Here is a 13,233-nt window from a genome sequence, read left to right as displayed (position 1 = left end):
CACAACATGGACTGCCTTGCCTGGTGGGTAGCAGAAAGTTGGCCTCTCAAGTCTTAAGGTATGAAAATAAGTGGTCTAAGAAGCCTAGTAGTTCGTCTAAGTGACATAAGCTGGCCTAATTTTATCTCTTATGTTTCTAGCGGTTAATGTTTCTAATACCCTGAGAACTGCTCTCCCCAGCGACTCATACTTAGTTTCAAGGGCTATAACCTCGTCTCGATCAATGGCAATAAGCTACCTCTCATCGAAGCTATCGCCCTCCTCAACGTTGAGGTAGGAAAGTTTGGGCATGGCCGATTTATTGGTCTTGAGCCGATTCGGACCGATGCCAAGGTTCTCGAAGTCCGCGAAGCTCCGGCTGCCGCCATCATTATAGACGCACTTAGTCATCTTGAACTTGCTACTCTGGAAAGCAAAGCCCTCGGTTTAAAGCAGGACCTTGAACATAAATGGGTTAGGGAAGCTATCGCTGTTCGATGGGGAAGTACGTGTCAATCATGTGTGATGCTACACTTTCTTATTCCTTGGTTGGCGTCAGTGGAAGCGTGACGTGCAACATCGACCACACGCACTACCTGCCTTGCTTGCAAGGTGTCAAACAAGGTGATAACACGTATTTTTTAAAACAAAAGGTTAACTTAGAAAGGGATTATTCTGATTTTTTTACTCGCGAGTGCTCCCGAGTTACATCATCGGCCCGACGTTGAAGAGCGCCTGGCAGCCAACTTATCTTATTACCTGGCGAGTAGAGCCTTCTGAGAACTTTCATAGGTCTTCAACCCAATATTGACTATTCAAAATCATCAAGTTTCGCATCTCGGATCTAGACATCCATTGCCTACAACAACTTGTAGACTGTCGCATCAGCGTCAACATCGAGATGGATTGGGGTGGAAGGTTCTGGCCACACATGACAACAAAATTAACATTAATGTTTCCTCGAGAATTTTCCCAGTAAAGTTTTTGTCCTATGTCACGTTATAGTTTTGGATTCTAGACACTCGAATGTGTTATTTGATGGTTCATACAACGTTAAAAAAAGAACAGATTGCAGTTATAGAAAGTGTCTAGGGCATAAACGCAACCTTAATCTCACATAATACAAAATCAATTCCTACTCAGCAGCCTACATCCCCTTTTTCCAACTTTAATAAAGGAATCTCATAAAATCGACCCTCCAATCTGAAAGTCAGCAAAACATTCCAATAGTCAAGTCACCCACTCACTGTCGATTTGGTTGCCCAGCTTATCACTCCGATCCCTGTTCCTGACACACACACACTCGAATGCGTTATGAATAGGCGTATGGCCCGCCTGTCTCTTCGACTCTTATTTATCTACAAGACCACCAACCCATCGCCACTCAACAAACATTCCACCATTTCAACAAATATCTGAGAATAGAGCAGAGGCAACATCATGTCTACTACTTCATTTCACACATTTCCAAATCTCCCTGCTGAATTGCGGCTTCAGATCTGGGAGGAAGCCTATGATACTCCGCAACTCCGTCAGCAAGGCATACACTACGTTGACATTTATACCCAGCATGAACGGCCTCTTTCCTCTGCCCTCGTAGCCTTTCATCCTGGATACGAAAGGGACACATTTGGATCAGCTTGCTTAATGAATCGTGGACTATGGAAAGCCTGCGGAGAGTCCCGAGAAGTTATAACCAAGAAGTCCAAGAAGTCCAAGCCTCCAGCTAAGACGCCAATGCAGGTTAGCAGGACAGACGGTCGCCCGGACGGCTATTGTCGCGTCAATGGATGGAAGGATATATTTTGCATCAGAACAAGTCGTTGCAATGTCGGACAATATGTGTCCACTGTGATGCAGATGAGAATCCAAGGGATTGACTCGAAAGGCTGGGAATTTCCGGTCAAGAACATCGCATTTGAATTTGATCCTACTTGGCTCATAGATATTCCTGCGACAGACACCGACATGACAGATGAGGACTCTCCTCGTGGGCTCTTCTTATGTCTCCTCCAAGCTAGACAAACGCCAAATATCTGGTTAATCGACAGAGAGACGGCGTGGTCCAGCGGAGAATGCGCCGATTGTGCTGCCTCAACGCCATTATTCGTTGATGGCACAGACTACTATGTCGAAGGGAAACATGATGCGTTGTGCTTGGAACATGACGCAGATGAACGATCTCGAGCTTTGACAACATTTCTGGAAAAGCTCGAGGATATAATTCTTGAGGGCAAATTTCGTCGTTGGGGTCTCAGTTCTCATGTGGACAGTCGCTCATTCGCTAATGATTACGGCATTACTACTGTCGTTGAAGACGTAAGATTTCTTTTTTGTCGCAGTAGAGAGGTGGCACTTTGCCAGAGATGTCCTGCTCATGAGCACAGATACAACAGCGATGGAGATGCAGATGAGTGGGATACTGTTGGTTCGATGTCCTCTGAAAGGTGGTAGATCAGCGACTTGGATGGCATGATATAAAGTGTCTAAAATGATATTCTTTTCTATATTGCGAGAATAAAACGGTTCAACATTTACTATAGTGTATTTATTTTTTTGTAACTGTAAGCTGGAGCCTGGCCTTCTCGATATCTTCAAAACTCTCAACAAAGATTTACTATAGTGTATACAAATTTTTTTGCACTATTGAGGTTATTTTGCTTAATACCTCGTATATTATTAAGCGCTTTATTCTCGTTTCTTTCTTCCATTTTTGAAGATATTGTTACTTACGTACAGTAGGTAGCTCATAGTGATATTTCGATGTAGGTAATGCTTTAACCTAGGACTTTTCTTCACATACAAAACACTTGATCAAGTAGAAATCGTGACTAGTAGCACAGTTTATTGACATCACTCTACTCATATCAACCAATCTAGAAGCTGCCGGCAGCTTCGAGATTGACTGATAAATCCCCATCTGAAAGTTACATCATCCACCACAGGTAATACACCCGATCCTCACAGGGCACTAGAGACTCGAGAGATATACTCTGAAAATCATGTGCCTCCGCAAGCTCATTCAGAGCCTCATCTCGACGCACGGGGTCCAGCTCCAACACAACCATGTAGATTCTGTCACAAGCAGACTCGACTGATTCAAACTTCTGTACTAGGTAATCTCTCAATCCTGGATTCTCCTCATCCGACAGATGCGAAAGAAAAACATCCATCTCGAATGATACTTCTGACAGGTCTTCATCCAACAAATGCATGAATTCTCTGCTGGGAAGGTTGAATGGCAAGATTACCAGTCCCATCTCGCGCTGGGCACGATCAAGAACTGGGAAGTCGTACGGCATGTGCCACACAATCTCACTAAGATGATTGATCCTGGCGAGAAGGCTGTACACAGAGCTTGAGTAAGTGGTGCCAAGAGAAGCGTAGTTGGCCATCATGAGAAGTGTGAAGGAGATGATGTCGGCTTGTTTTCCCTTTCGCCTAAAGTCCTGCTTGAGCTTTGCTGTAAGAGAAAAGTGTCGCTGGAGAGTTAGTTGTGTTAGCATCATTTAGTAACGGAGATATACTCTTCTTATAGTTACGATCAAGACGAAATGAATGTTGAGTGTTCAAAGGTATGAAACAGCACAACATTACCACATATTGAACATATGCCATGAACAATGAGACATGTATAAGGGTGGCAAGAAAAGGGACTTTCCTTCTTGAACAATAGTTTACAAGAGACATGTCTGTATAGAAAGAATTGGCATTGTCATTTGATTGTTCTGTCAACATCTGATACACAATAGACAACAAAGTCTTTGTTTTAGTTGGTTGTTCGGGTATTACCAACCAAAGCCGACTTGAACAAGATGGGTTCTGACCGTCATAAATTAGCTTGAAAGCGAGTACAAGATGTCCCACTTGGCTTTCGATTAGGAAGCATTTCTTTCAGTAACTTTAATACATACTTTTAAATGCATGACGACCAAGTGGGAGTGAATGTCACGTCTCGCGACAATAACAAGTTGATATGACAGAAAACGTATGATAGAGTTGCTATTGATCTAATGTGATGAAGTTGATTAAATTCTGACTACTACTTTCTTACCACCGGTGTCTCCACGAACCAAATCCAACCCTTGAGTAATTGAGCTCAAACCTCCCTCCAGTACTTGAGCTTCCGAACTCAACTTGTACTGTCCAAGCTCCAATCCTTCAGTCAAGAATGAAGCCATCTTGCCCTCGGGATCCCATTCAATTATGTCTGTGCCGAAAACAAACTTGCTCTGGACTCCACTAGTTACCACCTTAAGGCGATCCGTACCCGCCATCCAGAAATACTTTGCCACAAACGGAATCATGGAGAGCTTAGTCGTTGGCTGTGACTCGGGCATGGAAAGGGTGACTTGAGCAACGTTCTTGGTGGCTCCAGGGATCCTTTTGATGATATCGACACATTTTGCCAGTGATCCTTGACCAATGGCCACAGCCCCTGCACATCTCTTGTCCTTGAAAGAAGTGATCACGTCGTTAATGACCGATGGGCTGCGATAGTCGAAGACTGCACAAACGCCTAAACCCCGTACAATATCCCAATTCTTGGGTGATGCTGTCGCGATAACATCGTAGCCAGCTGCAACAGCAAGTTGTACCGCATTTCTGCCCACACTCGTACTCGCTCCCCACACCAAAACTGTCTGGCCTGTTGAACTGCGCTTTGCCTTGGTTTGAGGTGGCTGTAGTGCTAGTTGTTCCTTTTGGAACAAAGCGCATGCAGCCGTAACAAAAGTGAGAGGCAAAACACTGGCATCGGTGAACGTGATTCCGTCTGGAATTTTAGCAGCCAAGTGTTCTCGAATGATACAGAGTTCTTGGAATGCGCCTTCGTCGGGACATCTACCTCGCTTGTCCATGCCTGCTGTAACACCCACAACTCGGTCGCCTTCTTTGAATCGACTAACACCAGGTCCTGTCTTGATCACCTCGCCAGCGACATCGTAGCCGAGGATAAGAGGATACTTGAGCCATTCAAACATCATGTTGCCCATGGACTGCTTCACTGCATCGACTGGGTTTATTGCGACAGCATGTGTTTTGACAAGAAGCTCTCCTTGACCAGGTGTTGGAACAGGTGCAGATCTGACTTCGATGGTGGGCCCATTAGGACTGATGAGGTAGGCAGCTTTATTAGACAGTTCCATAGTCAATGAAGGGGATGTTTCAGTTGAGTTTGTTGTAAAATGTTCGAGTAGAGTATTGTCAGAATGTGCTTACTGAGCTTTTCACCTCTATGTTGGCTTCTGCCAGTTTATATAGTCCAGGCCATCAACGACATCTTCTTCCTTCCACGTACAACAAATTGTGATGGTGTCTTACATCTAAAGCGAATCCGAACAAATACGAGTGACTTACGGCTTTGGGACTAGATCAAGTTCTTCTACCCCTTGTCTCATTCATCGTGTATCTTATCTATGCCTTTCTTCATTGGTCACTTGTCTCGGTTACAGAGACGAACCAATTAGACTATATAATTGATAGATCCTTGTCGACTGTTCACTACCCTGTAGATCTCAACTTCTGGTTTGATCGGATGGTGACAAACGTGCATGTGAAAGCTGATAACGTGAGATAATAGTCAAGATATGTACTTCTTCTGATGTGAAAAGTCTGACACTTGCATGTATTCTGCTTACTATTTGCTTCGAATATGAGAGACAAAAAGTCAACGACGTCACTCAAACCCACAACTCAATGATTATCTGTCCGTGCTCCAAGTTATAGAAGCAGTTAGAATAACGGAGACAAAACATGTCGATGGCCGAATTGTTCATATGGCGCGTGTTGTTGACAGTAGTTTGAATGTTAGTGCAACTTCAACTGCCAACCTCATTAACCCTAAGGAAGTTCTTGTAAAGGCCGAGCTAGCAGGTGAGCTGTCATTCGGAGTCATAAGGCATTTAATACCATTTTTTGTCAACATAGCGATGAGTAGCCTGTGATATGGAGTAACATAATGCTACAAGTACATCACATTCGATTTAGGCACAGGATTAATGACACAGTAGTTCCTCTTAGCCAGCTGAAATTAAGCTTTCCCGTCACAAAGATCCTTGACGTTGCAGATCAGCGGATATAGGTCTCATGAGGACCCACGGACGTGTCCATGCCAGATAGAGTTCACGAACGGACGATGCCAAGAAGTGATATGCACCATGTTCAAAAGCGAAAAATATCATTTTCGTATTGCCTTGAAAGAAGGCATGATCGACTTTATTGCTGCACGGCAGACTCCACTACAAAGGCCTGACCTCTCCAGTGATCGATATTACTGTTCTACCTATTTGGAAAGATCTCTTTGTTTAATTCTCGTTGGTTAACAATGTAGATCGAAGCTTTGACTTTATTGGTCGATTCTTTCAGCGCCGTGCTATTATTAGAGTCTCCTGCCTAGCAGATATACAATATTAGGCTTATGACCTATCATAAATGCAATAGAACTTATCTATGACCACGATACTAGTAATCCTGTTGAGATAGCCCACGCAGCCAATGATGAATACACGTACCATGGGTTGCGATGCACATCACGAGAACATGTGGCGGACAGACAAGCCAATCGGTGAGCATCGTTTATAGTGTTTATGGTACAGGATCGCTTACTCCCTAATACTTTCAGAAGTTAGATCGATTATTTGTTTGCTTAGCTGAGACTAAAAGAGGGATAGACAGCGGGTATATGTCCAGCTAATGGAATGCCTCATCTACGAGTTGATCATGAATTTGATAACTTGATCCTTTGACGTCAACCCTACCCTGGACCGTCGCCACTGCTTCGTGGGTATGTCTCCGAAATAGCTTGAGAAAATACGGAAGATCTTATCCCTCTGTTGACAACATGGCAGTGTACACTAATAGACTAATAACCGTTAGAATTGTGGTGCTTCGCATTCGCTTATCGCCAAGACGTACTAGGAGCCATTAAACGGTTAGCTGTCTCCTCTCTTCTTCTCCTCAGATGTCACTCTTACTTCCCGAAGTTCTTTCTATTATTGGTCGTCTAGTCTTAGTCCAAGAATAGGAGCAGCCTAGACATAGTCGCTAGAATCATTATATGGATCTTTACTTAGCTAGCCTTTTGCCCAAAACACTATCTTCATCAATCCATCCACAATCGATCAAATCTTTTTAAAAAAGCATTCAAATATTGATATCAGGTCAAGTGTTCCGAGGTATCCGGGTACTATCAGCTGGGTGACAATAGTAGCGACATCGGAAGATGTCTTAGTGCATTGGGGATAACGAGGCTTGTATGGGTGGTAAAAGGCGCATTTCCGCGAATCCGCACTATTACTTGGCGCACATATAATGGAACGTCAAAAATAAACATGGAGCACAACGGCGTTGCCGAGGAATTGGCAATGCAAAATTGGGAAGTACTGCCTATCTGGATAGCAGCTCAATAACTTCTCTTATGAAGAAACTGACCATTGATTTGAATTATTCCCAATTCCATACTTGTTGTCCATCCGATGTTGTTCTTTTCTATTCAGACATGTCAACGTCTTGTTATCGATGGCGTGACAATTACCCTTGAAAGCCCTCCCCTACCTGGCTCTGGTGAGACAACAGGCCTCCGTGTTTGCCATGTGTCTACCATGTAACCGCGTAGCCACTATATGGATGACATGTGGCTACATAGTAGAAGTTGTGGCCGTGCGACCTGCCATATCTCAATTGGCCATATCGTAGCGGCTTGAGACAAGTTGTTACCATGTATTCGCTCTCCTTCGATATTCAAGACCTTTGGTTCTTTCTAGCGGCAGCTTTGATGATCTTGACTCAGTCTGTTCACTCGGTATCGTCATATCCGTCTCACCGCGTGGCAAATACGATCCAGTACTGTCCATCAGTGTGATTAATCACAGCGGCTTATTCCGGGCTGCCAGTTCAAACTGAAACGTCGTCTATTGCAGCCCACTGCTATCAACTCATGTCGTTTAAAGGAATCTGCACTCCCCTCTTCAAAAAAGTTGAGTTCTCCGAGCACTGTTCATGATATCTGATATCCAGAGTAGTTCAGGTAAAACGTCCAAACGCCACCGCCATGCTAAATTGTATGGACCCGTTGAGTTTTCAATGCTCCACGAAGCGTTTTTAGACACATCGATCAATCTTGGTGATCAGTTGATAAGAATGGGGTTCTCATAGCACAGCCAGGACGACGGGTCCAGACCCCGTCTGTCTGCCTGCCCCTAGTTGGAGATGAGAAGTGGTTCTTGATAGCCCCCCCTGCTGAAGATTTGAAGTGGTTCGCTAGTTCGTCACGTCAAAAGCCCCTGTCAGGGATGGACCCCATAGTAAGCAGATCAAGATCAACACAAAAAGAAAATAAAAAGGGTTTACTGACTAGACCTGTATTGTAGACAGCAAACATATCTTCCTCGGCTGAAGTCAATGTCTGTTAAATCGCTCGATATTGATTATAGCCTCGCAGACCTCATCTGATCACGAGAACAATTCGCCTGCCTAACAAAGTCCTGTTGTCCGATTGGCACGTGGGTAGTATCGAATGGATCACTGTAACTATAGACTTGCTCACTAAAACAATTCCTGTTTCTTACCAAGCCATTGCCTTATCTCATGACATAATGGTGGCAACGGGGAACTTGCAATGGTCTTTCCATATATCTTGCCATGCAGGTGATGCTGTTTGGAATTACCGGATTGAGTCTGTAATTCCGGGACTCGAGAGAAGCGGAGTGGGGAGTCCAAGCATACTAGGTCTAGCCCTGCTACCTACGGGTAACAATTCTTGTCTAGATGCCGTTCGCCAAGCCTAGTCCGGATATCCGCAAATAAGACAAGAAGGAGACTTCTTGAAGATCTTCTATCAGTTGCCGCTAAACGGTTAGCCTATACGTCAAACGTGATATAAGGGGGCACGATGGGGAAGGTGTTCCTTAAACTGTACGAGTTGCGTAGGGGTTCCCACCGGACAATCACCTCAACGAGCCTAGTCAAAACACTGGACTCAAGGTAGGGTGGTATTTGGGAGGGGTCTGGAGAGGGGAAATCCCCCTGACCTGAAGGCACTAACTGTTGCATCCCTGTCGCAAAGCCTGTGCAGCAGCGGATGAACAAGCTCAACAGAGCAATCAATTAAAACAAAAGATATGCATGATGCAGGTCTCTTACCTGACTTGAATCTATGGTACGCTGACGGTCGTAATCGGGCGAGCGATACTCCAAGGAAAGTAGTAGTTTATAACGCAATGTCTGCTATAGCGTGGGCTTGGCTGGAAAATCATTCCTGGGCAGACCACCTTTCAGAGTTTCATATAAAGTCCCTCATCCCATGTCTCCTTCCCTCTTTAGGATCGCGATCCTGACAAACTTTGTTTCCTCGAGAACTGTCCCAGAATGGCGGAAGCAATCGACAACAGGGGCCCCGAGCTCATGGGCGTCAACATCGCCTTTTACGCCATGGCTTTGATTACATGCATATTGCGATGCTATGTCCGCCGTTTCGTGGTTGACGCATTCAGGACCGATGACTGGCTTATGGTTGTGTCTACGATATTCTTCACTCTCTATGCGACCTTTTCAACTGTCGGTACCACATTCGGTACTGGCCGCCACCACGCCGATCTCGAGACTGACCAAGTCACCACCGCCATGATGGTGAGAAACTCCAATTTTATACTGATGTGTTCCTTTTCTAACAGCATCAACAGTGTTGGTGGTTCTGCTATCTCTGGTATTGTCTCACTATGATCTCCTGCAAATTGTCCATCGGATACTTTCTTCTGCGAGTCACCACCGAGAAGGTCCAAAAATGGATCATTTATCTCGCCATGTTCTCAACTGCCTTGTCTGGCATCATCTTTTTCTTTGTCACCGTCTTTCAATGCCATCCCGTTTCGTACTTCTGGAACAAGGAGCAGGACGGCACATGCATCAACCCAACAGTTGTCATCGCATTGGCCGTTCTGTATAGTGTTTTCGCTGTCGGCTCCGACTTTATTTTCGCAATCCTTCCTGGTTTCATTGTGTGGAAATTACAACTGCACAAGAAGACTAAATATTCACTGATTCCTCTTCTTGCAATGGGTTGCGTGTAAGTTGATCTACTCTACCACTGCGAAATGACTTACTGACATCAAAATAGTGCCAGCGCTGCCGTCATCGCACGCTTTCCTTACTTGCCCCTCATCAGATCGCCTGACTTTCTCTGTAAGGATATCACCTCAGACTTACCAGCCGAAGAAGCTAACCAAAAGTTACTAGGGAACACCACAGACATTGCGATCTGGTCAACGATCGAGCAAAGCCTGGCCATCACTGCCAGCAGCATGGCAACCCTGCGTCCTCTGATCAAGCAAGCTGCTTTCCGTCTCGGCTTGACAAGCAAGCCCGTATCAATTGGCCCCTCTGGGTACAAGAACTCATCCCGGACTCCTGGTCCTGGAACACCCAAGGCCTTCTCCGGCCGCGACGCATATACTCTTTCATCCGTCAGCCGCACCGCCAATGAGAAGCGAGGAACCAGCTTCTTCCCTAGCGACCTCGAAACTGGCATCAAGAAGGAGATAAAGTGGGAGGTCAAGATATCAAGAACAGTGGCAAGTGAAAGCCAGGAAGAGCTTCATACGCCCAGGAGTGTCATGAATAGGAATGTCATCTAATAAGCTCTCGAGAGCGTACTATCTCTAATTTTTATACCCTTCTAATACAATCACAAAAAGAAAGTCTAAGATAAATCCACCGCTGTTCATGCTACTCCATTTAATCATGTTTGCCACACTGAATCAGATACAGATTTTGTAAGATTGATTCCTCAGGTATCCATATTATCATGAACCACTAGTATCCGTCACAAGAACCAGGTTGCTCTTGTTAGCCGCATTATGCTTGCAGACATCCTTTCCTCTGAACGCCAACTCAAAGAACGAGTACAGCTCCACAAAACTGTAGGCGAGGATAGTCGGTAGCATCAAGATCCAATGCAACAGTCCTCTTGTGACACCCTGAAGACCCTTGTTGTAATTGCTATCGCCATCACCAGGGACTGGCAAGTTCCACCGGACGAGAACCGTGGCTATCAACAAGAACACATATTGTGATCCCAGGAAGATGAGGCAAACAGTTTGGAAAAGGTTGTCGCTGATAAAGAGTCGCTTGTGCTCGGGGGCAGCCATGTTGATCAGCTGAACAACGATGGGGGAAAAAACAGAGAAGATGGCGCTGGCGCACAGGACGAGTCCGTAGTATATGAAGAATCGGCTGGCCCAGCTGATAGAGAGAAGGAGACTTGGCATACGGTAGGTCTTGACAATGAAGTAGTGGAAGACTTCGCCGGCGCCAATAGTCCATCGACGGATCTGAAGAGCCCATTCCCGAATTTCGTCGATGTAGTTGCTACCAGAAGTCGGACCGTTGATGGAGATGAGGTTGAGGGGTCTGATGCGAATCTCTCTCTTCGTCATGATGGTATATCGAATCAAGGCAATGATGTCCTCCATCTGATAGGCGGGATGGGTAAACGCCCCTTCTTCCAATAGCTTGACACTCAGAGAGTAGTGGGACATGGGATTGATGTTCCAGGGGATCAAAACGCCCATGAAGAAAAAGGTACGCAAGACGCCAGTGATGTCGACGAAGAAGGGCATGGAATCTCGCTTGTAGACAATGATGGATTGCCAGATGGAAGAGTGGCGATCAGCAGTGTCCAACTTGCAGTACTCAGCCTCCAGCTCCATCATGTATTCGGCACCGAAAACAGCGTCGCAGTCGCAGTTGGTAAAAATGTGTTCGTATTTCTCGTAGTTGTAGTTGGCATCATCACGGAGGATTTGGAGACCTTGACGACAGGCATAGTTCATGTTTGAACATTTGCCGCTGATCTCGCCAGGGACGTCTGATGGATGAAAAGTGACGATGAGCCGAACGAACTTGTTCTTATACTTTGTCAAGACCTCATCCCGCTTGGCTTCCTTATCAGGTGTGCGAGCCTCCATGCCAATGATGACAGAGATGCGTGACTTGGCATCTTTCTGTCGGACGAGAGAGTCCAAGGTAGTTTCCAATACACTCATCGGTTCCTTGTACAACGTCATGGCAACGATGTGACGAACAGTTGAGTAGTCGTCAGACGTCGAATCAGATGCCTCAACATCTTGGACTTTTGTGGTCTTGCGCTTGTTTCGACTGTTGATAGCGATCGTTCGACGGATGGCACATATGGTAGCTATTAGCCAGATAAGTTGGAAAAGGCCGATAAATATTATGATAACGATGTTTGTTGCTTGGTTCATGTAGGGGACGAAAGGCATCCATATCGGGAAGTGAAGAAAGATAAAGATTATTAGAAGAAACAATAGATTCCAACGGAAGTATCTGTTGGCTGCTTCGAGTTTGGCAGCGTCGACGCCAGCGTCAAGACTGATGACAGATGATGTGACAGTTGTTTCACCCATGTTGAGAGTAGCTTGCCTCTTGAATGATGGAATTTACCTGGTCTGAAATAACTAAAACACCAAACAGCTTGGTGGAACATAGCTAGTATTAATAGTTTACACGATAGTGTTGTCAAACATGCATCGGCTCAGACTCCCTTTCTTCCCTGTGTCATATTAGGCAAAGCCGGCTATAGAAACACGATAAAAATAAAGTGATTAAAAGTTCCTTACGCTTTACCTCTTTGAAATAAAGCCAAGCAATAGCGCTAAAATCTTACAAGGGAGGGAGTTTATCTTGGTATCAGCCAAGCTCCCCATCTGGGACTGCTTGACTATCTAAACGCTAACCAATAGGGTCTCGCCGTTTAAAGTACAGTCAAGAGCCGCATGTGAGGGATTAAGTTTACCCATCGGAGTGAAGTCATGGGATTCCGTATAAAGATCAAAAAGCCCTGTGAAACAAGCTCAGAGAGGAAAGACTTGGAAGCAAGAGGCCCAGAAGAGAGAGACTGGAGGAGGAGGAACACGTATGCTTGGGTAAAACCTTGCTTTGTCTTGAATGACGGAATCAACAAACAGAGTCTTTCTCGGTTAGTGTTTTCCGATTCAGCCAGCCAAGGTGTAGTAGTAGCGAGATTACCGAAGAAATGTCATGATTCTAGACCGCATCTACTCCTATTACTTATTGGATCTTATCCCAGCGTTGTGGAATCGATGAACCAGCGCACTGGGTCCAGCTGCAAGCGAGCCTCAGGGTATCAGAAAAATTGACCGCTAGGAACATAAGAGACATAATTATTAGGGCAGCTTATGCTACTTAGACTAGGGTTCTTAGACTACTTATTTTTAT

The 13,233-nt window shown here is 45.2% G+C and overlaps 4 protein-coding genes across 4 annotated transcripts; 2 read left to right on the top strand and 2 right to left on the bottom strand.

The window, feature by feature from the left end:
- Positions 1-1,419: 1,419 nt before the first annotated feature.
- Positions 1,420-2,433, top strand: FPSE_04376 (uncharacterized protein; the record flags this gene model as incomplete). The annotated part of the gene is made up of 1 exon (XM_009257494.1): positions 1,420-2,433. One exon carries the CDS (start codon positions 1,420-1,422, stop codon positions 2,431-2,433), a length of 1,014 nt encoding a protein of 337 aa, XP_009255769.1.
- A 473-nt stretch (positions 2,434-2,906) lies between these two features.
- On the bottom strand, positions 2,907-5,126 carry FPSE_04375 (uncharacterized protein; the record flags this gene model as incomplete). The annotated part of the gene is made up of 2 exons (XM_009257493.1): positions 2,907-3,442; positions 4,034-5,126. 2 exons carry the CDS (start codon positions 5,124-5,126, stop codon positions 2,907-2,909), a joined length of 1,629 nt encoding a protein of 542 aa, XP_009255768.1.
- A 4,219-nt stretch (positions 5,127-9,345) lies between these two features.
- FPSE_04374 (uncharacterized protein) lies at positions 9,346-10,610 on the top strand (the record flags this gene model as incomplete). Its single annotated transcript, XM_009257492.1, has 4 exons — positions 9,346-9,606; positions 9,660-10,042; positions 10,094-10,158; positions 10,213-10,610. The coding sequence occupies 4 exons, from the start codon at positions 9,346-9,348 to the stop codon at positions 10,608-10,610; spliced, it is 1,107 nt and encodes a 368-aa protein (XP_009255767.1).
- Positions 10,611-10,778: 168 nt separating this feature from the next.
- FPSE_04373 (uncharacterized protein) lies at positions 10,779-12,401 on the bottom strand (the record flags this gene model as incomplete). The annotated part of the gene is made up of 1 exon (XM_009257491.1): positions 10,779-12,401. The coding sequence occupies one exon, from the start codon at positions 12,399-12,401 to the stop codon at positions 10,779-10,781; it is 1,623 nt and encodes a 540-aa protein (XP_009255766.1).
- Positions 12,402-13,233: the final 832 nt, after the last annotated feature.

Source organism: Fusarium pseudograminearum, chromosome 4, assembly GCF_000303195.2.
Source record: "Fusarium pseudograminearum CS3096 chromosome 4, whole genome shotgun sequence".
NCBI lineage: Eukaryota > Fungi > Ascomycota > Sordariomycetes > Hypocreales > Nectriaceae > Fusarium > Fusarium pseudograminearum.
This window is presented reverse-complemented; position numbering and strand designations above follow the sequence as displayed.